At 28.0% G+C, this 27,420-nt stretch overlaps 1 protein-coding gene across 3 annotated transcripts; it reads right to left on the minus strand.

Moving 5' to 3' along the window:
• Window positions 1–1,256: 1,256 nt before the first annotated feature.
• Window positions 1,257–24,343, minus strand: LOC107455215 (mitochondrial ribosomal protein S31). Of its 3 annotated transcripts, XM_071185670.1 has the most exons (12): window positions 24,282–24,343; window positions 23,531–23,681; window positions 21,092–21,164; window positions 18,712–18,752; window positions 17,127–17,202; window positions 16,358–16,461; window positions 16,125–16,283; window positions 11,360–11,509; window positions 8,037–8,135; window positions 6,574–6,653; window positions 2,689–2,832; window positions 1,257–1,538 (listed from the first exon to the last, which is right to left on the minus strand). In XM_071185670.1, the coding sequence occupies exons 2-12, from the start codon at window positions 23,614–23,616 to the stop codon at window positions 1,309–1,311; spliced, it is 1,242 nt and encodes a 413-aa protein (XP_071041771.1). In that variant the 5' UTR covers window positions 23,617–23,681; window positions 24,282–24,343; the 3' UTR covers window positions 1,257–1,308. The 3 variants fall into 3 exon arrangements, with proteins under 3 accessions (XP_071041771.1, XP_042909791.1, XP_071041772.1); XM_043053857.2 differs by lacking the exon at window positions 24,282–24,343 and having other exon boundaries at window positions 23,531–23,723; XM_071185671.1 differs by lacking the exons at window positions 23,531–23,681; window positions 24,282–24,343 and adding an exon at window positions 23,150–23,207.
• Window positions 24,344–27,420: the final 3,077 nt, after the last annotated feature.

Genomic DNA, 27,420 nt, shown 5'->3' on the forward strand with positions numbered 1-27,420 from the left:
CGAAATTTGTCAAAAACTACTTCTGTTTATGTGGAATTCTACACAAATAACTTACCTGTTCTGCATCGATTAGAATTCCCAGAAGGTTTTGATGTCCTTGAATGCTTTAGTGAAGGAAGAATTATAAATTTCCTTCTAGCGTGTTTTTAGAAGCCGAGGTTCATATATGTGTACTGAGAAAATGAAGAGGTTAACTTAACAATATATTTCTTTAAAATATTTTAGGTAAGGCTTTATGGTGTAATCCTTTCAAAATTAAAATAGTAAAATAGCATAAATTGTGCATATTTCTGATATTAATACTTTAAAATTTTTTAACAACTGGTATGTTGTCAATCAGTTTTACCATACACTTAACGGTATACAGGTTATTAAAAATATAAATGGTTACCAAGCATACAGGTTGTTCCAAAATTAAACTGAAAAATATGATGAGGTGATAAAAGGCATTAAATGGATAAAAACTTATATCTAGAACATGGGGTCACAAGCCATGTTGAGAAAGTGAAATTTGTAAAAAAAAAAAAAAAAAAAAAAAATTAAAAAAAAAACATGTACGCTCTAAAGCTTAAATTAAATACTTTTATGTTTTCCCTTTTTTTTTGTTGCATGGCAGCACCCTAACTCACTACTTTATGCAATGTATGTGGTCACACAGGAAGATTTCATTGGGTGGATTGTCAGAAAACATCAAAAGCACACTTAGCACCTTATAGTGAGACCAAGAATAATTTTACCTCATTTTAAAATATGCATGAATACCATAGAACATGACGTCAATGGGTACTACTTCTAAGAAGTCAAATAAATCTTTTTGTAGTTGGCAAATTAATGACCTCTTTTGTAGTTATTTTCTAGCATGGTGTCAAAATCTCCATAGTTTTTTAACCCCCTCAACCTGATTTGCAACGCCATGTTCTATGGTATCATTTCATCCTCTTAATGATGCCTTTAACACACCTTTGAGTTCGTTTAATTGTGGAACATCTTCTTTAGGTATACATAGAACCTGTCTAATTAAGCTGTTAATAATAATTTATTTCTTATACATAGGCTAAACCAGCTAAAAGAGGATCTGGTCAGATTTCAATGAAGACTATTTCTAATCTGAATAAAGATGATAGATAAATGCTTATGTTATTTTTAGAGACATTGAATTGTATTTAATTGCATTTTTTTTATATAAAAAAAAAAATAAAAAGTTTTGTTTAGATTATAATTCAGAAAAAACTAATCACTCAAATAACAAACAAAGGTAATAGAACAAGTTTTATATTTAAAATCTACAAGCAGTAACATTTTTAATTTTTATTCTAAAGCACCACATTGTTTCAAAATTTCTTCTTTTTCTTTGAAATAGTTTCTAAACCAGTCGATATTTTCAATCTTTCTTTCAACTGATATATAAGGATTTGTAGATAATCCTACAGCAACAAGTTCTATGAAGTGACGTATGGGGCCTCTGGTGGGAAAGCCATGAAGATGTTGGTCTAAAAATACATGTTCATGGAAACCAACATTTTCTTCTTCACCCATTTCTGAAAAATAATAAGATTAGGTTATAATTTGACAATTTATTAACAATTGTCGTTTAATCCAAAAAGTAATACTCTATAAAATGAGCAAATTTTTTAAAAAATCTATTTGTTATAGTCCCAGGGGTGCTAGCTATTACGATTTTATAATCAAGATTACAGTCCTATGTTTAAGCAATAAAAATTGTGTTTTTTTGAAACTTTCTGTAATAATAAAAAGAACTTTTTTCTCCTTAACTACAAATAGAGTGTTTGCAAACTAATTTGTGATAATTTTTACTTCTTAAACAATTCTGAAATTAAAAGAATCTCATCATTCCCCTTTCACAAGCTATTCGGAAACCTAATCTCTCCTAGTAGAAGAGCAAAAGAACATTAAATCAAATATTTTAAGTGGTTCCAATGCAGAATGATAGAAAAGCAATAAGAGACAGTTCTAATTTAAAGAATAAAATTTCAACGTTTTATAATTTTATCAATGCCATAAACCTATACAGAACTAAGCAAATACACCTTAAAATTCCACTAATTTGAATTTTGTAAATGCTGACTGAATATATATTCTACGTTATTGTACTTCTGATTACTGATAGTTTAGAAAGTTGGCCTCTCTGTAGTCCCAAAAAGCACTTGTAACTTTTCCAATGGCTCCATAGAAAGAATTATTATGGAGAAATCACAAGAAAATACACTTTGTTACAGTCAATAAATGCCTTAGTTATTCTTTAATGTAATAAAAACATTATTAATTTGTATTAATTCAAAGTACAGTAGCTTTGTCCAGTATTCAAAAAAAAGCCTAGACATTTCAAAGTTTTAATCTGTAGTAAACTGTTAAATATCCTCCTTATAGTGAGTGATAAAAAGTTGCACTGATTTTTTAGATGTAAAGAGAAATTTAAAAACAATATTTAGCATTATACAAGAATGAATATAAGTAACCCATGATTATCTCTGGAAAATATTTTTCTGCGACAAAAAATATTCTGAAACTATTTATAAATTTTTTTTTTTGATTTCTACCATTTTTTCTCAAATTTGAATGCTTGATTAAAATTTCTCCAACAGTAGTAACAATAAGTACACAGCAGGAAAATTCTCATAAGTTATGTAGGTCATGAAGAAATAAAGCTTAGCACAGATCTTCACTTACCAGTTTCATTGTCAATAGGAAATTTCCAATGTTTCCCCTGTTCTGTCCACATGATCATTTCTTCAAAAGCATTTGCTGGGGCATATTCAGTCAAAAGTTTCAACTTTTTTCTCTCCAATCTTTCCCACACTGTTTCTGGAAGTTCTAAATGCAAACAAAAGTTCAAAAATACTTTACAAAGAAAAAAAAACTGAGCAGATAGATATATAGCATTTAATTGGACTTTGATACATTAACATGCAATAAATGATTCTATATACAGAGATCTCCCTAAAAATAAAAAAGGCACTCCCCCCCCCAAAAAAAATGAGGGCATTTTCAGTTTTGAATGGCACCAATCTTGCTTTAGTGTATCAGTTATATCTAGCTAGGGTAGTGCCCTATAAAACAGAATTAAAAATACTCAAATAAATGTAAGAAATAATATTTATATTAACTTAGCCTAAAATAATTTGCTGTAATTATGATAATCTGGAGTTCCTGCTTTTTGCTACTTCAATCTCTTTTCTTAAAATAGAAAAAGAGCATTTTTTCTGAATAAACAGGGGAAAATATTTTAACAAAAAGGGCAAGGAAGGGGTTTTTATCTTTGTGAAAGGGCAGACAGGGTGGGTCACTCTATTAAAAACATTAAGTGAGAACACTGCTATTTGTATATATAAAATCTCAGACACTCCTACAAAATGTACGCCTCTCATTACGCATATTTTTTTAATTTCCTATGATACAACTATGAATAAACCATTGTAATCCCTCTCCTCAAAGCAAACACTCCTGTAATCAGACACAGACAGTTATTTATGCCCCTAAATGTTGTTTTCAATCTCGTCAACCAATAACCCATTTTTCTAAATTTGAAAAAAAAAATTCATATTTGCATGCTAATTGTTTATTAACCTTTTCCGGGGGGCTGTGACAGCAGTTGTCACATCTGATCTTGGGGTCCTGTGGTGGGCATGTGACACTTTCAGCGTAAGAATAGGGGAAAAAATCTCCTCCTCAGTTAAGAGACAGGATCAAGTTACAGTGGGATTTGTTTTATTGTTTTAGTATCTACGAGAGGTCTCACCTTTTTAAGATAAGGGGAGAAAGGTTTCTTTACATTTCCCACCTACCTTCAAACATCTGTTCCAAGTTCGGGAACTTTTTTGTTTGTCTGCCGTTTTCTTACGTCTTTTTTAGTCAGTTTCATTGTTGCTATTTTTTTTGTACAAATTTTTTCGTTCCAGTTGTGAGTTATATTATGAATAAGTTAATTTCTTTATTACAAATATAATTTAATGAATATTTTCAATTGTATATAAAAAATATGGAATAATCAGAATCGAAAAGCGCTCTTTTAAGTAAATTAAATCAAATTGAAATAAAATATCAAAGCAATATATTTTACCTAAACTTAAATAAATAGTTTTTTTTAGGTTATGTTTTAAATTAGGGTTATAAATATAGTTATTAGAATTTTAAAATTTTGATTATAATCCGAAATCCCTGCAGTTTAAAAAAATTTTTCTTACATGATTTTAAATAAATATCTGTATTTCCGAAGAAAAATATATATACTTAACACTACGTAAGAGTATTTATACTTTTGGATACATAAATATTTTTAATGTCACATTTATAAATATATAATTTATAATTACTAATGTATTTTCTATGTTTAAGAAATTGAAATCCTAAATGTTATTTTTAACTTTCTTAAAACCATTTTCCTTTTGTGGCGATTTTCAGGTTTCTTTCCCTCTTTCTACACACAGTTTAACTTTCAGTTATAGTTTCCAGAAATTATTTTAATATTTCAGTTTTGTATCTTTTTATAAGATTGAAGCTAAATTTTTGAATAATAAAATTCTACAAATCTATTACATGAGTAAGTTGAAGTCAATTGTGAATGACTATGTTTTATAAAAAAATTATATGCTACGCAGTTTCGATAAAGTGCTTACTTTTCATGAAATTTGCAGCAAAATAAAAGAAATGAGACCGATTGTTATATGTTAATCATTTGCAACTGAAGCACATTAACTGAAATATTTATGAGTTTTCGCGTTTTCGGAACTATTTTAAACAGGGTTCCCGCGGCCTTGAAAAAGCCTTGAAAAGTACTTGAATTTCATTTTGATTTTCAAGGGCCCCTTAGAAGTACTTGAAAATGATATTAAATCCTTGAAAATTTCGAAATGACCTTGAAAAGTATCGAAAACTCAGGAAAACAGCCCTATTTCCAGTATTTCTATGTTTAACTTTTTGACGCGCGTAAGTGTGAGAGAATGACTTCCCCGTCTTTCTGATGATGACACGTACTGTTTGATTTTAGGATTTTATGTATGTTTGGCTGATTTTAGGAATTTTAAATATTGGGAACTGTGCCANATTTTCACATGATCATTTCTTCAAAAGCATTTGCTGGGGCATATTCAGTCAAAAGTTTCAATTTTTTTCTCTCTAATCTTTCCCACACTGTTTCTGGAAGTTCTAAATGCAAACAAAAGTTCATAAATACTTTACAAAAAAAGAAAAAAAAACTGAACAGATATATAGCATTTAATTGGAATTTGATACATTAACATGCAATTAATGATTCTATATACAGAGATCTCCCTAAAAATAAAAAAGGCACTTCCCCCCCCCCCAAANCCCCAAATAAGGGTATTTTCAGTTTTAAAGGGCACCAATCTTGCTTTATTATGTGGCAAAACTACCACCATAAATATTAAATACCAATTCACTAGTATATAAGACATGTTAGCTTGATTCTTTAACGAGGTACCTTTTGATAGATGATGGTTGACATAGTCTAAAATTAAATTTCCCTCATTGGTGACCTGCAGACATGATATGAACTTGCCAACATTGATGGATAGTCCACATTAAACAGTTGATTTGCTTAAAAATATACAGCTCAAAGAAAAGAAAAAATAATCCGGTGAATAAATAAGGTTTTCCTGGTAATAAACAATATTGAAAAATAAATTGGCGAATAGCTTTAAAAAAAATGAAGGAAAAAAATATAATGAGCAAAATTGATATAAATAAATAAATAGCATGAATTAACTAGTGGTAATCGTTCATCGAATTCTGTCACAGAAAAAATTCTGGAAGGGGAGTAATGTGATGTAACTACCACTATAAATATTAAATACCAATTCACTAGTATATATTACGTTAACTCTATCTTGAGGTACCTTTTGATAAATGAAGGTTGAAATAGTCAATCCTTATCAAAATCCTTACAAGTATATCAGTTATATCTAGCTATGTTAGTGTCCTTCAAAACAGAATTAAAAATACTCAAATAAATGTACGAAATAATATTTTATATTATCTTAGCCTTAAATAATTTGCTGTAATTAGGATAATCTGGAATTCCTGGTTTTTGGTACTTCAATTTCTTTTATTAAAATAAAGAAAGAGCATTTTTTCGGAATAAACAGGAGATAATATTTTAACAAAAAGGGTAAGCAAGGGATTTTTATCTTTGTAAAAGGGCAGGCGGGGTGGGTCACTCTACTAAAAACGTTAAGAGAGAACGCTATTTGTATATATAAAATCTCAAGACACTCCTACAAAACGTACACCTCTCATTACACATATTTTTTAAATTTCCTATGATACAATTATGAATAAACCATTATATTCCCTCTCCTTAAAGCAAACACTCCTGTAGTCAGACACAGACAGTTATTTATGCCCCTAAATGTTGTTTTCAATCTCTTCAACCAATAACCACTTTTTCTAAATTTAAAAAAAAAAATAAAATAAAATAAATGAATAAAAATATTTCTACTTTAAATTTTTAAAAAAATGCATGTATGCATTCTAATTGTTTATTAACATAATATGTCTCACAGTTTTTAAATTGTAAAATAAAAACAATTTCAGTACCTTCTTTACTTTCACTTTCTGTAGAAAAAATATTCAGAGGAGGAGCTTGAAAAATATTTATTTCTGATTGGCTTCTAGACCTAAAATATAAGAAAAACGTACATTGGAATGAATAAAACCAAGTTTCAGCAAATTGTCTGAACTTAAGAGAGTGTCATAAATTTGGAGCAGTATTGTTTAATATTCTACAATTACACTTTTTAAGTCAGCTTTTTTTTTTATGGGACATATATTAGTTAAGTTTTAGATAAGATTCTATGCAATTGTACTTTTAAAAATAATGATGGTTGCTATATGAAACAAATATAAGAATCCAATGTAGAGCCAAATTGGTAAAAATCCAATTTACGTTGCATGAAATTAATTTTGTTTAAATTCTAATAAAAATTTATATATTTTATAAATAAATTTATTGACTGAATAACAAAATATGTAAAGTCCTCCTTCCAAAAAGAAAAAAAAAATAGCTATGGCTCTAGTGTTTGTTACACATAATGTTTTGTATTAATGTTTCTGACTTTTAGGGGGTTTTGTACATTAAGCTACCACTCTTTTTTTTTTTTTCTTTGGAAGAAAAAAAAATCCTAAGTATATCAGCCTTTTGTTGATAAGCATTTTGTTACACATAATTTACTTCATTAACTAATTATCATGCAATCCTAAAAATCACTAAGGAAAAGTGCTCTTTAGACACTATGTCACCTGTGCATAATTCTTTCAAAAATAAAAATGTTAAAACATTTTTGCCATTGCATTTTATCTTTTTTCCATAACACAATTGCTTCGATAGTTTTATTGCTGGGACAGAAGGCAAAATCAAATTGTTATGAATGTAAGTGATAGAATTTCATTTGAAGAATTTTATAATAAACAAAAGTAATGGATTGAGTAAAACATTCTTTCTTAAATGAAATTCACAACATCAACATGGTATTCAGAAAATGCATGCAAACTTCATGGTCTTTTTATGCAGTTTTCTATGTAATAGGATAAAAATACGTATTCATAGTGAATATACAACTCTAAGTGGTTTTAGTTATTGATTTTAATCACAATCAATCTTGCATCAATTAATAAATTGTGAATTTATATAATTACTTAATTTGTAGAAGTAATAATTGGAGTATTAAGCTTATTCTATAGCTGTGTAAAATCTCTGAATCTGCAATCTTTGCAGCATAAAAAATTCTAGATTTGTGAGGCACAAAACCCCATTTAAAGTCTTTAAAGGGGTTTAGCATTTTGATGAAATCTGAAGGGGATAAAAGAAATTTCGCCATAAAATTTTTAGAAACACATCCAGAGACTTTAATGACAGAGATTTAAAATAAAAAAATGTTTTTAAAATAATTTTTTTGTAAACATGATATATTATTTAAGTACAAGTGCATGTTAAAATTGCATAACACATGAATAAAAACCTATAACATATTTAAATCAAATAATTTTAGAAACATAATTACTTAGGTATCATTTTTCTTTCTCTTAATTTCACATCAGGAACTGATGATTTCTGAGTTTCCTTTTGGGGTTTTTCAATTTTCAAACCTTTCATCATGTTTCTGAAAATCAAATGATATATTGAAATTTTATTAGAAAAGTATTGAGTAAAACAATATTTTTAAAGTTTATTTAAGAAAAAATGTTATGGAAATATGATCAGTCTCAAAATTTTGCATATTTTTTTAACATATAAATGACTTTCCTTCGAAGATTATTCTTCAGGATGGTTTATAATACAGATCCATCAGCTGTATATATACATCAAAAATATACACCAGAAATGAATAAAAAAATTGAACATATACATGGTTAATTAAGTAAGAATTCAACGGTTTGAGCACCAAATCAGTTTTACCTGCATCAAAACATTTTTGTTTTTCTTTTCTGGCATTTATCTTTCACTTTATCAGGCATAAAATTTTAAAACTAAAAAATGGGGACACAAAATAAAGAATTATTTTTAAAAAAATGCACACACAAAACAAAAAAAAACTTTTTTATCTCAGGAAGATTTATCAACTAGTGGCAATTTTTGTTTGAATACTGCTTTATGGTAGAAGAAACATCAAATCGAAGTAATTTATGTAAATATAATATAGTGATAATAAAAAATTCTCTAATCCAGGGCATGAAATTTTAGTGCTAAAGAAACTAGCCAAACTAAAATTTCTGCCACTCACTATTTTATATTCGTGAAAAATATGAATCACTCCCATGCCACCGGTCCTGGGTTCAATCCTCGGGCAGGGCGAGGTTGACCCAGTCTTTCATCCCTTCAGTGGGTCGATAAATGAGTACCAAGCATGCTGGGGAACTAAACACTGGGGGTTCCGCGTTCGGCTGACCACCTGATGGGAACATCTGCTCCTGCACCCCAGAGCCCAAGGTCAAGAAAACTAAGATGGACACAGTAGGCCTTGGCCCTCTATGGGCTGCTGCGTCAATGAGTTTAGTTTAGAAAAATATGAATATTTACTGATAACAGAAGTAATACGGAAAAATTTTTAATGAAATTTTTAATAAAATCATAAAAGAATATAGAAACTTAATCAAAACATATTCATTGCATTAATTATAAGATCAAAATAACGTCTTAAGATTTAAGAGCTTCCAAAAGCAATGGTTTTGTTGGTGAAAAGTGGGTGGCTCAGCATTTTTTTATGCTAAATAGATAGAAATACCCGCTTTACTTCAAAATACTTACACATGCTCTTGTTAATAGAACTAATTGGCATTGTTTGATTTTGAAACACTTCATTTAAGCATGATAGTTGAAGGGCACATAGAATTTAAAATTCCACATTTTAAAACATGAAACTTACTAGCCATCTTTAAATAATTAATTGTCAGCGGTGAGCTGGCGAGTGGAAATTTCAAGCCCTGCTGCAATTTTAGTCTTCCTTCATTTTATATTTTCATATCCCTTATTTATCTATATTTACTCATGCATCTTACATTGTACACATGAATCGGAATATATATTTTGTAACACTAATGGGCTTCCTTATAAAGGCGTTTAGTGATTTTATCAGGTTATTCTAATTTCTTTGTTTTCCAAGAATCCAAACAGTTGCTTAAGAAAAGAAAAAAATGCAGGTAAGATCTATTATATTAGTTTGCTTAGTGAGACTATCTTTTGTTTAATGAGAAATTTTATAATGTTATCAGGTCTTTCTAGTAAGAAAAAAACAAAACACTTTGAAATAACTTAATTTACTAAATTTTATGGAGAAAAGAAAGAGATAGTAATTTTTCCATTTGAAGCAAATATCTTTATTGCTTAACTGATACTCATTGCAAAAGATAAATTAAAAAGAAATTACTTTATGTTTAAACTTAAAAGGAACATGAATTAATAGAATAATTCAACCTATAAACATTCAGAATACAAAATGGGTAAGTACTTCTACTCCTAATGCCAAAACACTAATCAGTATCGTACACATGAAATTGAAAATTTCCAATTATATTCTGTTGTTTAAGATACTGTGCCATAAAAAATGTAACACCTTGAATAACTTTTGATCTAATGATTGTATTTTCACTTACTTAGACTCAATCTTCAATATTTAATCTTAATAGTAAGTCAGCCTAACATTAAATATACTAATTAATTGGAGCAGACAATATTTTAAATTACAAAATCAGACAAAAGAATGTACTTTCTCAAAATTAACATACTTTTTCCGTGGGATAAATATGGAATATAGCCGCAATCTTGGAAATATGGGCAATAGGAAAGTGGTTAAAAGTTTGGACTTCTTAAGGTTAATTATACTTTTTGTGTAACTCGCCATATCTAGAAAACTTTTTAAGCGAAACAAAGATTTTTTGTACACAATTATAAAATACGTTTATTTAAAGATAATTAGATGTGAAACATAATTTTTAACAGTAATTAATTTTTATTTAATAATAGTTGAAAAAATTTTGAATTGCAAGGATTGCAAATGTTTATATAATTTTAAAGAATGTATTTTCAAATCCCAAAATACAAAATTTGAATGCAATCAGTCAAATTAATAAAAATATTATTATTAGGGATAAAACATCATTAATAAAATTCTTCTATTTGTTTGCTTGAAATTTAAAGTTTATGATTTTTTTAGATTAATTTTTATACTGTTGATTGTTTTTATTACACACATTTACTATCATTAATGTACAATTGTAATAATTAAATATTTATTTAATAAACTAGTTTCTATATTATGTATCAAAGTTAATAATGTGTAGCAAAAACATATAAAAACCATAAAATAAAAATCCAACATAAAATTTCTGACTATATATCCTCTTACTAAAATCATTTTAGCTACAGAAAGTAAGTTAAACGGTAAAATTACCGATCACAATAAGTGATAATATATGGTAATGGAATTGATTAGTAGCATACATCAGGAAATGAAACATATAAAAAAAAAGCATACAAAAGTGTTTGTTAGAAGTCCACCTATTTTGTAATACAATAACAAAGTTAATTTTTTATCAATTAAAAAAATGGGAAGAATAGGAGATATTGATAAAGATTAAACCACAAAGAATAAACTATTCAACATTTGAGCAAGCAAAATCTACAAATTAAATGGTGATGACATAACATATTTATATGTTTTTTATTACCAATCACTATTAATAAATAATAAAAATCACGATTTTGTTTAAACATACTTCAGAGAATGAATTTTATACTATATAACTAGAAACAAAAACTTAATTAATATTTTACTTTACTTTTTATACTAGCTTATTCAAGTTTAATTCAGAATTATAGAACACTTACTCCATTGATATTTTAGCTTGCTTGCTATCTTTCCTTTCAACCGAAAGCTTTAGAAGTCTATGAGTCAGTTTGGATTTTATTGGAGATGGAACTGTTGATGCAACATCTTCTACAGAGGACATAAGCTCCTCTTGAATTTTTTCACTGATTCTAATAAACAAATTACAAAACAAACATCTAAATTAAGTAAAAAAGGAAATACAGTCTTAGATTTAAACAAATGTCATAAAAAATTCAATCAAACTTAACAAGTGTCCTTAATTATCTTTTTTTTTTTTTACTTCAATCAAACTTAATGAATGTAATGTATTTATTTTTTTAAAATTATTATTTTTTTATTTGTAGAAGTAGCAGCATACATTTGCTTTTCAAGCATAATTTGTGGCAAAAAAAAAAGCGTTGTTTTCCCTGTAAGTTTAAGCTTTAAAGAAATAAATGAGACAATCAAAAAATGAAAAAAAATTGGATAAATATGACAACCAAAGTTGACGTCTTCAGGGGGGTACCAGCTCCGGAAGTCATAAAAGCAAAATCTTTTCTATTGAGAAAGCAAGACTCCAAAGAACTCTCTGTACCCCAAAGTTCGAGAAAAGAATAGAATACATAACATACAATATAAAATACAGAAGAATAAAAACAAGACAAATACGCAATAGAATGGTACGAACGAAAGCTTACTTGAAATAAAAATCCAATAACTAGATAACTGACTGCAAGACACAACTAAAATAAAATAAACATAAAAACAACACCCACTAACCTGCACAGTTTAAAGAAAAAAGGATTCAAGGATTTTAAATGCCATTTATTTAATATAGAAATTTTATATACCAATCAGTTTCCTTTTTTACTGATGTTTNTCTTGTTTACTTATCCGCTTTAATGGTTTTGATAGGACTAGATCTGGTTTGATCTTCGATTGATCTGGTGATACCTGTAAGAATATTTAATTTATAAAGAGTAAACCTTAACTAATTTTTTTTTATATAGAGACTGTCCTCAAACCCAACAATAAAACAGCATATAAACAACCAAACTTTGTAAACACAGAATTATAAAATTGTTAATAACTGAAGATATTCTATAGTGTAATTGAGATATTTTAAAAGAATTTACGGAAACAAATAGCATGGTCACAATCAGCCACAAACACATTATGATGCACATTAAGCAGCTAAGACAATGAGGTGCAGAATTAAAGTTATTACTTTTTAATGTTTTTAATCAATGTTCAATTAGTAGACAGGTTTAATTAGCATAATAAAATTTTACTTTTAAATTATAATTACCAGGTTTTGAGTTAAGAAAAAAACTATCCCCTTGCTAATTGAATTTAAGATTTAAAGAAATAGCTCTAATTTTTAAACTAGAACTTTGAATACCTTTTATAAATAAAATAAGCATTTTCAGAAGAATCAGATTAATTATGTACAATAAGCAAAAAAGAAAGAAAAAACACCCTTTATAAATTTTGATCTAATGATCAGATTTTCACATACTAAGATTCAAACTTAATGGTTCGAGGGGGTGACCTCAAATATGCCAATTAACTAGTGTAGATGATATTTAAAAAACGAAATCAGATATTAACTTTGATTTTTCTCAATAAACACTCATTTTTTTAAAAGCTTGGATTTCTGACCCACAAAATATAGAGAGTAGCCATAATCAATGTGGAAAATATGGTCAAGAGAGCGATTGAAAATTTGGACCCTTTAATGTTAATTTTACTTTTTGCATGCAATTATAAAATTTGTTTATATAAAGATAATTCCATGCAAAAAATAATTTTTAGTAATTATTCACTATTCTTCATTATTTCATTAAATAGTATTTGAAAAAAATGTTGAATGGTTAAAAAAAAATAAAGAATGTAATATTATATGATATGGCAAAATACAAAATTTGAATTAAATCAATAAAATAGTTCCAGAAAAATCAAATTTTAGAAATCAGATATTGAAAATTCCATCTCTCAGGAACTATTTGGCTGATTTGATTCAAATTTTGTATTTTGTCACATGAAATTACATTCTTTAGAATAATATCAAAATTTGTATACCTCACAAATTAAAATTTTTTACTACCTATAAATAAAATAATAAATAGTTATGAAAAACTTTTTTTTGCATGGAATTATCTTTAAATAAATTATTTTTATAGCTGAGTGCAAATTTTTTTTAATTCACTTAAAAAGTTCTCGAGATATGCCAAAATACACAAAGGACAAAATTAATATGAAGAGATCCAAACTTTCAACCATTTTCCTGACCAAACTGTCTGGACCATATTTTTCAGATTATGACTAACCCTTATATATTATATATCTGGAATCCAAATCCATTAAAAACAAGGAGTGTATATTCAAAGAAAATGCACTTTTTTTTTGTCTGATTTCTTAACTTAAAATATTGTCCTGGTTAAGTAATTAGCATACTTGAGGTCCCCTCCTTGAATTCTTTTTAGTTTGAGTCCTAGTACGTGAAAATCTGATCATTAAATCAAAAATTATTCAGAGTTTTTTCTTTTTTTGCACTATTCTATGAGAGAATTATAAAACTTTGTGGAATGGAATGAGAATTATAAACTCCATTTTAATTTTATCAGTTGTTAAGAAGAAAAAAATGTTTCTCTTTGTTTTCAGAACTTGAATTAAAGATTTAAGGAAACTACACAAATTTTGGAACAAGGAGTTTTTATACCATTTAAAAATAAAATATACATTTCAGTTAGTAGATCGGATAAACTATACATGCCCTCATGAAAATATGTTTGGATAAAAAATTTATTTATTTGTACCAGGCTATGACATAGGCTAATATGCTTGACTGACTCATAGATGCATAAAGAATGAAAATTTTGCTAGTTCAAAATTAAAAACAATTCAAGTTTCAGAAAACAATTTTAAATTTAACTTTATATTAAAAAAGAAAGAATAGAGTCTCAAGCATTATTTAAAACAAACTATTATTATAATTCATTTTTAACTATATTTAAAAATACAAACCTTTAATTCAGATAACAGGGAAAAGAGCTTTTTCTTTGCTGCTTCCTTTTTCTCATCTTCATTATTCTTTTCTTTACTGATGCATTTAAAAAAAAAAAGCAATGAAGAATTACATGGAAGCTTATTTATTAAGGTCCAAATTAACACTTTAGAATAAAAATTTAATTTTTTTTATACATTGAAATGCTTTTAATAGGACTTTGCAATCAAAGTTAAATTCTTCATGTTTTATGTATTTTTAAAACTTTTAACTCCAAGACATACATAATATAAACTATGTAATTCTTACTTTAAAAAAATAATAAAATGACAATCTTTTTAAGGGTTTTATTTAAACATTTCCAGCTATTAATTTGACAGTTTGATTAATTAAAAGATTTCGGAACAAGCCCTTTGTATTTACAAAAATTTTATAGCAGTTATAATAGGCGTTGAAATGGTTTTCCAAAAACAAAACCTTTTGGAATATTTACAAGATGTAAAGTATTTTATGTAAAATATTAAAGTGTAAAGTAAAGTTTAAAGCAAAGCAAAATGTAAAGTTATACAGTCAAACCCCGCTATAGTGAACCTTCAAGGGACCAAAATTTCGGTTTACTATAACCAGGTTCACTATATCCGTTACGCAGGCAATTTAACTAATGGTTCCCGAACTCCTCCCTTTCATAACACACTATATAAATAAATGACAGAAAAATATTATGTAGTAGCAAAAAAATTTACTATTTTTCATTACTCTTCGTCTTGCGTACAAATAAAAAATTAGTAATCTTTAACTAATGAGCAATTCTCAACATCAGATATGGAAACACTTCCCGACTCTCAGATAATTTTTCCCGAATTTCTGTTATTCAGGTTTTTAAACCTGTCTAACCTGCCATTCGAGCACATAAAAGTAGTCTCATAAAATCGTGTAGCAAATTCATCAACATTTGTCCAGATACTGGAAGATTGCGGCTTCTTCGATTGATGAACCACTTCAGTAATGCTTCTTCAACATCCTTGTGTTCTGCTTTTCTCAACTTTTTTCTGCCATCTAAATTTTTTTCATGAGCAGAAATTATTAATTGCCTATTCTTCCATATGTTGCAAACTGCAGATTTTCTGATTATGCCCATTTTATCATCAATAAGAGAACATTTTACATTTACTGCTCGCCATAGTTAAATTTGAGACACTTGTTTGCAGGATTTTTTTAACTGAACTGAGAGCAAAAAGGAGTTGAAATGAGGAACTTATCAACACATATTATTGTCTAACCCTTTGATCAATAATGAATAATTACTCATTCCCTCTGACGGAAAACACATATNATGAAAACCTAAATAAAAATGACAAATACAATCATCAGTATTATGTCGCGCTATTGATAATAGTGCTTAATTTGTAGTATCAAATAGCTCTCAAACTTATAGAATTATTTACTAAAAAGACACAACAAAATTTTTAAAATGACAAGTGAATAATAAGTGGTGCGCTTCATTTATAGTATCAAAATGTTATGTTTCTTTTAATTAATTTTTATTTGTGATTTAGGCATTTTTTACATCATTAAAATACTTAATTGTATATGAAAATACTAACACATTAAACTGAAAGTGAAGAATATTTAAATTATAATAATATTTATAATTTTGTAAAGAAATAATGCTAGAAAAGTTAATTTCACAATATAAGCTATGTAATTAAGTATGTGTATTTTGAGGTAAATACAACAGCTTCAATCAAATTTAAAAGAAATAAAATTGAGATATTTACCCCACATTATCAGAGACTTTTTTATCTGATTGAGAATCTTCTGAAATTAAATTAAGCGAACTTAGTTTCTGTTTCAGTTCATTCTGTGTTTCTAATGCATCTTCTCCAAACTTTTCAGCTACAGCCTTAACTGCCTGAATTATTTTTTCATCTGGTGACCTTAAAGGAAAAATAATTTTTTAAAAACCTATTCAGGATTAATAATTAAAATGAAAGATAAAAAAGTTTAATACTTTTTCTCTTTTAAGATTTCAGAAAAACGTTCTTGTTTACTTATCCGCTTTAATGGTTTTGATAGGACTAGATCTGGTTTGATCTTTGATTGATCTGGTGATACCTGTAAGAATATTTAATTTATAAAGAGTAAACCTTTAGTAATTTTTTTTAATAGAGACTGCCCTCAAACCCAGCAATAAAACAGCATATAAACAACCAAACTTTTAAAACACTAAATGATTATAAGATTGTCAATAACTAGAGATATTCTATTGTGTAATTGAGATAGTTTAAAAAAACTTAAGGAAGCAATAGCATGGTCACAATCAGCGACAAACACATTATGATGTATTTAGGCAGCTAAGACAATGAGGTGCAGAAATAAAGTTATTACTTTTAAACAAGGTTGGCAAGTTTCTGCCGAAGTGGTTAAAACCACTGGTAGAAACCGGTGAAAACCGGCATGGCAGAAACCCTTTTCTGCCACATTTGTGGCAGAAATTATAATTACTAGGTTTTGAGTTGTTCAGAAAAAAACTATCCCCTTGTTAATTGAATTTAAGATTTAAAGAAATAGCACTAGTTTTTAAACTAGAACTTTGAATACCTTTTAAAAATAAAATAAGCATTTTCAGAAGAATCAGATTAATTAGGAAAAGAATTCAAGTTTCAGAAAACAATTTTAAATTTAACTTTACATTGAAAAAGAAAAAAAAAATAGAGACTCAAGCATTATTTAAAACAAATTATTATAATTCATTTTTAACTATATTTGAAAATACAAACCTTTAATTCAGATAACAGGGAAAAGAGTTTTTTCTTTGCTGCTTCCTTTTTCTCATCTTCATTATTCTTTTCTTTACTGATGCATTTAAAAAAAAAAAAAAAAAAGATTACTATTTGCATTTTTTAGTGCTAATCTTAAGCATATTCTAGAGTCAGATTCTTAGTCAAACAATGAAGAATTAAATGAAAGCTTATATAATTAGGTGCTAATTAACACTGTGAAATAAAAATTTAATTTTTTTAATACATTGAAATGTATTTAATGGGACTTTGCAATCAAAGTTAAATTCCTCATGTTTTATGTATTTTTAAAACTTCTGACTCCAAGACATAAATATAAACTATATAATATCATTCTTACTTTAAAAAAATTAATAAAATCACAATCCTTTTATGGGTTTTATTTAAACATTTTCATCTATTAATTTGACAGCCACGTTGAATTTCCAAAAATTATTTTTGGAACAAGCCTCTTGTATTTTCAGAAATTTTATAGTAGTTAAAAAAGGTGTTAAAATGGTTTTCCAAAAACACAACTTTTGGAAGATCTACAAGGTGTAAAGTATTTCATGCAAAATATTAAAGTATAAAGTAAAGTTTAAAGCAAAGCAAAATGTAAAGTAATATAAATAAATATTTATTGAATACAAAGAAAGAGAAATATTTGTTCAATTCAAAGAAAGAACAGAAATTTATAGATAAGATAAAGAACAGAATCATTTAAACAGATAATTTAAAGCATAGAATTCAAAGAGAAAAAGAAATATTTATTTAATCCAAAGACTATAAGATATATATGTGCAATACAATTCAAGAACTTAGCTTTTTTCACCCCAATCTAAGTTAAATTCCTTATGTTAATACATTTAAAAATTTCTGATTCATACACATATTATAAACTATAAAATTATTTTGATGTAAAAAAAAAAGAGTGAATAAGTTGCATACAATCATTTTATAGAAACATAATTAGTAACTAATTTGGCAGACACCTAATCCACAAATTCTTTTTGGAATCAACCCTTCCTATTTTATGAAATCTTAAATTGTAAAATTAATTCCATTTTACACTTCAATTTTAATAATACAATGTCATAATATTTTGAAAGAATAAGACATTCGTAAATAAATTATGTTTACAAAAGTACTGTTGGAATGAATAATATAAAATGCTTCATAATTGAACAATTCTTTCAGTGAAATTCAATTTAGCAATTTAACATTTTGTCAACTTTAATTCTAAATTTAATATTTATTGACTTCATTTTCAAAAATAGTTCCTTATAAACTCGTTGAATGGCTATGGTTTTCAATGCCAACCACATATTTTGTGGTAATAATGTAAAAATTCATTTAAATAAATTGTTCTAGACTAGACATTGTTCTAATTAAACTACAGCCAAACTAAAATAATTTTAACAATTCTGATGTTTTATTTTTAAAAATATTTCCTGACCCTCAAAGAGTTAACATTATGAGATATTTAAAAAGCAAAAATGAATCAAAATAGTATTAAACAAGATTAATAACAAAACATAAAAAATATTAATAAAATAATTTCAATATAAAATGAAAGGCTTATAACCTGCTATATAATTTTTCATCTGGTGATTTTTCTTCTTTTTCCTAAAAATAAGATAAAAAAAATTAAGCAATGATAATGAAATAAAAATGCTAATTGTCAAAAAATAAAACACAGGTAAGGAAAATAAAAAACTAGATTCCACTGTTCATTTAACAGAAGTATAGTCAAACATTAAGTTATACAAAGAATAATAGCAATTATCAAAAATAAATTCTCGACTAGAAAAAAATAATCAGTTTTCAATATAAGTCATTATATCAGATTTCAGCTTATAAAAAAATGCACCTTTAACACAGTTTTAATAATTTTCAATACCCCAATATGCAGGGTATCTGCGCACCTAGAAAGTGATGAATTTCAATCATTGACAAAATTTGTCATGAAATGTCATGATTTTTACTATTTTTTTAAAAAAAACCTTGGAAAGTCATAGATTTAGGTCTATAAAAAATCTAATTTTTAAAATGGAATTCTCTACCCCAATTTCGTCTTGTTCCAAATATCTGAATTCCTAACAAAATCACCACTCAGTCATATTTTATTTGAATATAAAATGATTTTATCATGTTCTTTAAAAATTATGGTATTCTTTCAAAAAATGAAAGAAAAAACATCATTTCTAGAGCGAATTATCTTTTAAACTTCTGTGATTTAAGAACTTTTATTATTTATTTTTCTTTCATTTTATCAATTTAAAATTTTAGTTGAAGCAAACCAGTCATTGGCAAATTTTTTTATTCGGAAATGAGAACAGAAAAATCAGGAATATTTCTTTCCTTTCTGATGAACAAGAAAAGTATCTTTAGAACATAATTCCACAGAAAAATTTTTTTTTGCTTTTGTATTTTTTTCAGCTATTTTATTGTTTCAACTCCTTCTTTACTTTGTTTTTTAAATTTAAAATCCATAAATATGAAGATGCAGAGTATAACAGTTTTGGTTATACCTATCATTTCAATGTATGTTATTATAATGCTTTTTTACATTTATTGTTGCGTTTTTATTGGAGAAAATAGTAACTTTGTTAAGTTATGAAAAATTCTTGGAATTAGTCATGAATTTAATGTAGCAGAAAAATCAATAAATGTAGCAGATACCCTGTATATATTATGAATAAGTAAGATTTTTTATTGATAAATATAATAAATTAATATAAATAAAACTTTTAAAATACAGTAAAACCTGTCTATAACGATACTGTAGGGACCTAAATAAAATATTGTTATAGGCAGGTTATCGTTATAGACAGGTTTGAAATTTAAAAGTATACGTTTAAAACTAATGATAAATTAAACTTCTTTTATAGGCTCCAAATGAAAATTTTACTTAGAATTATGAAACAGCACACAAGAAAAATTTACTTACAATTTTATGAATCAAAACAGAAATTATTTAGAAAAATAATCGGTTAGTTTTGTTTGCTTATTTTTGGAAGCAATTGCCATTTCCATGCACATAGATTTCAGTCCATCTAATGAATTCAAATGAACATCAGTTACATTTGGTAATGTTGCAACAAAATCTTGCAAAGTGTTAATTAGCAATATGGCATTCTCGGGTGAAATTTGAGTCCTGTTTTGAGAACAGTCAGCTGCTTCTTCCTCATCACTTTGATCACCCGGGATAACTTCTGCTAAAATCGCTATTGAATAGGAATTCCCCTCTTGTCGTGTCGCATCGATGTCTCGTCAGTGTGTCACCCGTTTTTCTGACGAAGCTCTCTCCCTCCTACAATACCCCTTCACCCATTTCTACTGCTCTAATTTCCCCTAAAAGTGGCTTTTTTTCTCAGAAACAACGAAAGAATATTACATACAAAGGAGATGAAAAAAAAAACATTTTGTTATCTCACATTTAGGCTCGATGGGGAGTTATTTTCCAAATCGGAATAGAACTATCAACTATCAAAAGAGGAAAAATTATCGTTGTAGACATGTTTAACTGAAAAGTGGTTATCCCTATAAACAGGTTAAAAATACATCGAGTAACCCGTTTTTCTGACGAAGCTCTCTCCCTCCTACAATACCCCTTCACCCATTTCTACTGCTCTAATTTCCCCTAAAAGTGGCTTTTTTTCTCAGAAACAACAAAAGAATATTACATACAAAGGAGAAAAAAAAAAAAAACATTTTGTTATCTCACATTTAGGCTCGATGGGGAGTCGTTTTCCAACGGTAGAAAAATCGGAATAGAACTATCAACTATCAAAAGAGGAAAAATTATCGTTGTAGACATGTTTAACTGAAAAGTGGTTATCGCTATAAACAGGTTAAAAATACATTGAGTAAATAGGAATTTCACCGGGACCACAAGGAAACATCGCTATAGACAGGTTTATCATTATAGACAGTATCGTTATACACAGGTTTCACTGTATTACCTTATCCTGTTTACTTTGATCTGAATCAATTTTTGTAGAATTTATATCACTTGTATCCTTCGAGCTGAAGTATCTAAAGAACAAAAGTATTTGTAGTCATTAAAAAATTAAAGATTGCATGAAGAAGATAAATAATTCAAAAAGCAATTAGATAAAAAGAATTAATATTTATTAAACGAAATACATTGTAACAACTTTAAATAGTTTTTAAACAAAAAACAATTGTAATGGCTATTGGATTGTTCTCCCAGTATCCAGATAAATTAAATTTCTTATGAAATCATGGGTGTTGCAGGAACCCAAATTTTGAGAGGGCTGAAATTAAATTACACAGTCAGAATATTTTTCTAAATTTCACAAATAAATAAAAAATTCTCAAATGTGCTAGACACAGGCAAAAAGATTAATTATTTTTTATTTCTTTTTTTGATTTTACCTTTAAGGAATATAAATTGATAATAATTCATGAAAATTTTCTTTATTTGTCTGAAATATTGAGGTGGATTTCTACAGATTTGAGAAGGACCTAAACTCACCAACCCACCCCCGTTAAAAAAGCTCATATTTAAAATCTAAGTTGAATTTTGTTAGTAAATAAGATGAATTTGGCTTAAAACATAACCTCTGTAAATTTTACGTGAAAGTTTTATTATTCAATATATATAGATATTTATATATAAATATATACAGCAAAAGTTAATTGTAATGACAATTAACAATAGCTGACAAAATAGTCTTCATTGTGAGTTCACTGTTATAAACAAATATTCATTAATGTTAATGACTAAATGCTGTGATTTAAATTGCCTATCTAACAGAGCTCAAAAAATTAACATCAGTCCAGGACCACATAATTTTGACAACCACAGGAATAAATATTAGTAGTCTCCCGTAACAGCAATCAATTAGTTTTCAGTTTAGTGTATTAGTCTATTATTGTCCCAAAATAGCATGTTTCATCAAAATTGTGAATATAACACATTTTCTTTCATTTAAATTCACTGAACTTTTTTTCAACAAAAAAAATACAATACCAATATTTAAGCACACCAGCAAAAATGTGTATTGATTAGTAACATCTTTTAGTCACTAGTTCATGGACCAGCAACTAAATTTTTTCAATCTATTATTTTTTTGCATACAAATTGTAAGAATAAAGAAGAAGAAAATTAAATGAAGTGCAATAGCCTTAAACGACATTGATAACACTGCAAATACTCAATAGTAAGCTGTGAAGAAAAGCGGAGACATTGTAAATAGCAACCCAAGGCTGTCGACTTTCTTCACTTCTTAGGAAAATTTTGTCTGGTGGTAGCTAAGTTTATGTTTTAATGTATAATTCTTTGTTTTTCAAATTAGATTTAAAGTTATTTTCCACACCACTACACATAAATGATTTAAAAATTTAGATAGAAAGCTACTTGCTTCTAACTCTTTTGCAAAGCTTTTAAAATGTTGGTGAAATTACCAAAAATTCTGAAAGTTTTAATTTTTAATTACCACTTGATAAAATATTATAAAAAAACTTAGCAGATGGCAGTTCTGGAAACTCTTGGAACATTAGCGATAGTCAAACACTATTTCATCACAAGTGTTCCTTTAAAAAAAAATTGTAGCAATAACGAAAGGCTAATTATGTTCAGCTTGTCATAAACACACAACTTTTGTATCTTTAATATTATATTTATCCTGGTGATTTGAGAGCTTGACGAAGTAGTATATTTCTTGTAATATGCTCTACTTGTTATACACTTTACTTTTACTGTGTTTGTATATTTATTAAAATTTTTCAACTCAAATTTGAAAATTCTACAAAATTAAAAAATTCTGCATTTGATTTTTTTATGAAACAAAGGAGTCTGAAAATTGTTTTTATTTTTTTAAGTTATGTCATATATTAAATTATTTAAGAGTTTTAATTTGAAAACAATGTTGCAGAAATTATTATCTTTTCAATTCACAAAATAAAACCTCTAAATAATATAATGGTAAAGCTTAGGCTCTAGAATTATTATTGACAACAGTAATACTTTTATAATTGTCATAACAGGTACCTACCTTATATAAGTATTAAATAACATAGGTACTTCCGGGAAATTTTTTTTTAGAGATTCCAGAACCAAAAAGTCATACAAGGAATGTTGTTATTTTTTATTATTATTACAGGCATCCTGTATTGACATTTTAACATACAAAAAAACAACAACATTAAATCATTTTATAATTAGCTTATTATCGAATTTTCTTGTAATGAAGTCTTGGTGATTGAATTTGTTTATAATTATAAAATAAATTTCAAATGAGACCACTTGCATTATTTTTTTGCTGAACAAAATAGAAAGAAAATACATTTTTTAGTTTACATAATATGAAACAAATGTTGTATGTGAAAGATATTAAATTTAGTAAGGATGTAAAGCTAATAAGTTTAATAAATACTTGAAGTAAGGAGATGCATATCCTCTTAAATAATTCTTTAGAATTCTATTATTTAAAACAGAGTATTTAGTAGGAAAAGTAGCCATTTAATACTATGTACTTAAGTTTACTAAGCCGGTAAAACAATTTTTCTTGGATTTTTCACAGTCATGTTATGTTTAGGCAGTGTCTATTACACCGACTATCGGTAAGATAGCCTCAGAGCTATCGCGCCGACGTTGACAACAGCGCCACTTTACAGAAACTAATTCATCGGTACAATAGCTATAAGTTATGCTTTTCTAACTGTGTATGTGAAATTGGTAATGGGTTGTCATTGTTTGATGGGTTGTCATTGTTTCACCAACAACAAAAAATTTAAAAATAAAAGAACATTATTTCTTTTTTCCTTAAAGCGTATAAAATTTTNATGAATTCTTCCACCATGTGTATTTCAATTCCAGCGGAGCCTTATCAAATTTTTTAAATTTCTTTGAAGCATTTTCTAAAGTTTTCGCTTCTCTCTTCCAGAAGATCGTCCTTTTTTCTTTTTCAAATTCATGAATGGTTATTTGTTATTCTTCATATGAAGAAAATCAAGATGCTACAAAAATTGTAGCTGCCTTGACTACGATAAACAGAGCTAAATTATTTTTTAAAAAAAAATCGGAGAGTCACGTGGACAGATACGCTCTATGATTGGTTAAAAATTTGATCGGTAAGATAGCAAAATGAATTTTACTGCGCCGATAATCGGTGCAATAGACACTCCGTTATGTTTACATGATAAATGCACACAGGACATAAAAACGTTTCCGGTTGCTTTTTCCTGTGCAAATGATCCATGCTGTTGGACAGTGACTTCACGATCGCAGCGCTCGAATGCACTATAAAGAAAGCCTTCTCCACAGTTCAGATGTGTGAGAATGTATTACAATGTTTTTCAATTCCTTTATATTTTTCGTAGTTAGATCACCAAAGTTTTTTTTTTAATGAAGTCTGCAATGCTTAATTTAAGCTTAATGTAGTTTTGAATCCCATAAAGTTTCCAAATTTAATAATTTAAACCAAGATGGAAACTATCGTACTTTCACAATTTTTATGACTATCCACACGGTGAAAGCATACAAAATATTTACAAGCATTAACACTGCATAGAATTGCTCTAGACGGGCGTGTGAATGTTTCAAAAAGTAGCAGGTAAAAGTTTAAGTACTTGTGTTTGAGTGAACTGTATTGACGTATGATCGCATATGCGAATCGCATGCTATGAGAATATTTCATTACAATAGGTAAATAGTTCTGCCATGTACTTGCATGGATTCTCCTCTTCGGTGTAATGACACAAAAGCTGGAAACAGCTATGCTACGCTAGGCACGGGATAGTGTTTTATGGAAACATGAGTTTTAACTTAACATTAATTAATTATTCTAATTAGCCTGATAAATTACCCGAATAAAAACAAAAGATCGAAATGAAACCTTTTAATTTTTCAATTTATCTCATTAAGAATACATGTTCCAAACTTAAGCATTCTAACTTCATGGGAAGAGGGAGAATCAGTGAGTGAGCAGGCTTTTCATTTTATTATAAACAGATTATTAGTATTGTTATTAATATTTTCTTTAAAAAAAATACAGGATGGAAGCCTGATTTTTTTCGAATAACAATTAAACACTTTATTGTCTTTGTGGTGGTGGTGGTACTTATTCCTCTTGGCCCAGAACAAGGCTAGACCAAGTCCAGGAGACCGTTCACCGACAGAAAATCAAACACCATCTGCGGATCCTCCAAAATAAAATTTTTCTCCAGTCCCATACAGGTCAGCAAATGATGAGATGAAGCCTGGTGAGCACTACATTTTAGGCATACAGGGAACGTCTTTTGACCCTGAACAAATGTTAGTCCGCGGGTATGACCAGTGATTAGTCTTGTGATAGCTGTCTGTAGTTTCCTATCACCTTTTATCTCCAGGGCAGCCCCAGGACTATTTTGTTGATACTATTCACGACTAGGTGGAATCCTCCAAGTCCTATTATTGTCGGCCTTTACTTTTGCATATATTTCATTGTTTGTTAGAAGGCCACTACTATCTATGGGATCATTGAAGCCCTCCTTGGCCAGTTCGTCGGCCAGATCATTAAAGTGAAGGTTCACGTGGGAGGGGATCCACTGAAGATGTATATCATTGTGATAAGAGTAAGTCATCAAATTGTCAATGATATTTAGGCCAATTCTGTCACTGATGTTTTGCCAATTACTCAGGTATTGAACTGAGCTCTTACTATCCGTGAAAATCCAGATATTCTCTGTACTCTCAATGGAAATCATGTGTTCTAGAGCCGCGTATTGTCTTTGTACTCATTATGTATGAAAAATCTTGTTTATCTATGTTAAAATTAACATTCGAGCAAAAATAAATAAATAATTTTACATTTAATTTATTAAAGGAAGAATTAATTCAGTTATATTTAATTTATTTATAAAATCAATAGCCTTGTGTACTTGTACCGAAACACACGAGTTATAGCTTTTTTTCTATTAGCTCAAAAGTTATACTTATCGTATGTTGAGAAACGTTGCATTATGCGAATAATAAAAATAAAATAATGGTTATATTATGTAGTTATCCATAAATGATGTCTCCTTTTTTTTCTTCAGTATTTTAATATCTTCTCTTACGATACAATAAGGATTACAAATGTACTAATTTTGTACGAAACAAGATTAAGGGTCTCTGCAAAAACATAACTGATAAAATAATAGTTTTACATATTATAATAGTATTATATATTTCGTTATAATATAAACGCGCTGTATGCCGATCAAAGGAGTTGCTGAGCAGTTTTACCAATTCTCCATCTCATAATTTTGGGGAAAGTGGTGTCTATAGTAATACCAAAAAAAATAAATAAATAAAATTCCGCGTAATAGAATAAATTCTTATTTTTGTCTGGTTTTTTTCTTCAAAAAAAAGAAGAAAAAAAAAACATTTTCTCGACAGGAAGATGAACTTTTTCAACGAGAGCAGCGATACAATCGTGATTTGTATGTCCATTTCGCTAATTACAGCTTTTTTTTTATTATATTAAAAAAATGATGTCTTTTCCAAATAAGTAGAAAAACTATTTCTAAACGAATGACACGCACATTTTAACTACAGAATAATTTAGGTCTTCTTTATTGTAGTTCATAAGACAACTTGGTAGATATTACGAGTCTATTTTAATATTTTAAATCATATATCAGCTATTATAATTGAATATATTAGCAGAGATAAATATATATACTATTTAAGATAAAATTTTTAATAAAAAGATGGACAGAAAGAATTTACTTCATCATTTCTTCCAAATCATTCAAAAATGGAATTCTCTATGTTAAGCGGTGTGACGTTTAACAAAATACTTTTCTTTATTGAATGAGGAGAAAGAGTGCATGTAGTATAGCCAGTCTCAAAAAGTGTGGTAACGTGAGGATGATGGGGTAGGAGTTAGGACCCTATAAGACAGTCTTCTTGTCTCCCCCCCCATCCCTGAAGGGTGTTAAATAACTTTCCATACGGATGCAAACAAAATACTTGACCCTCAGAATTTTGTGAGGAAAAGTGAACAAGAAGTTGGTGGTTAAGTGTAAGTAAAAAGATCACTCTTCATGTTTTTAATTTATTCTCATTTACAAAAATTTAATAAAAAAAATATATGTAATTATATTTCTTTTTAAGACGGTAGTATTTCCCCCACGATTTTTAAGTTCGTACTGATAGGGGGGCACGCGATGCCCGACAGGGGGGCAATTCCCCCCCCTCTGACAGTTCCCCTCTGACAGAGAGTGTTCGAAAATACGTGTTTTCTTCCGTAATTTATTGTCGGTCCCTGATTCCTATGTATGGAAAATCGCATAAACTAAT

Source organism: Parasteatoda tepidariorum, chromosome 9, assembly GCF_043381705.1.
Source record: "Parasteatoda tepidariorum isolate YZ-2023 chromosome 9, CAS_Ptep_4.0, whole genome shotgun sequence".
Lineage (NCBI taxonomy): Eukaryota > Metazoa > Arthropoda > Arachnida > Araneae > Theridiidae > Parasteatoda > Parasteatoda tepidariorum.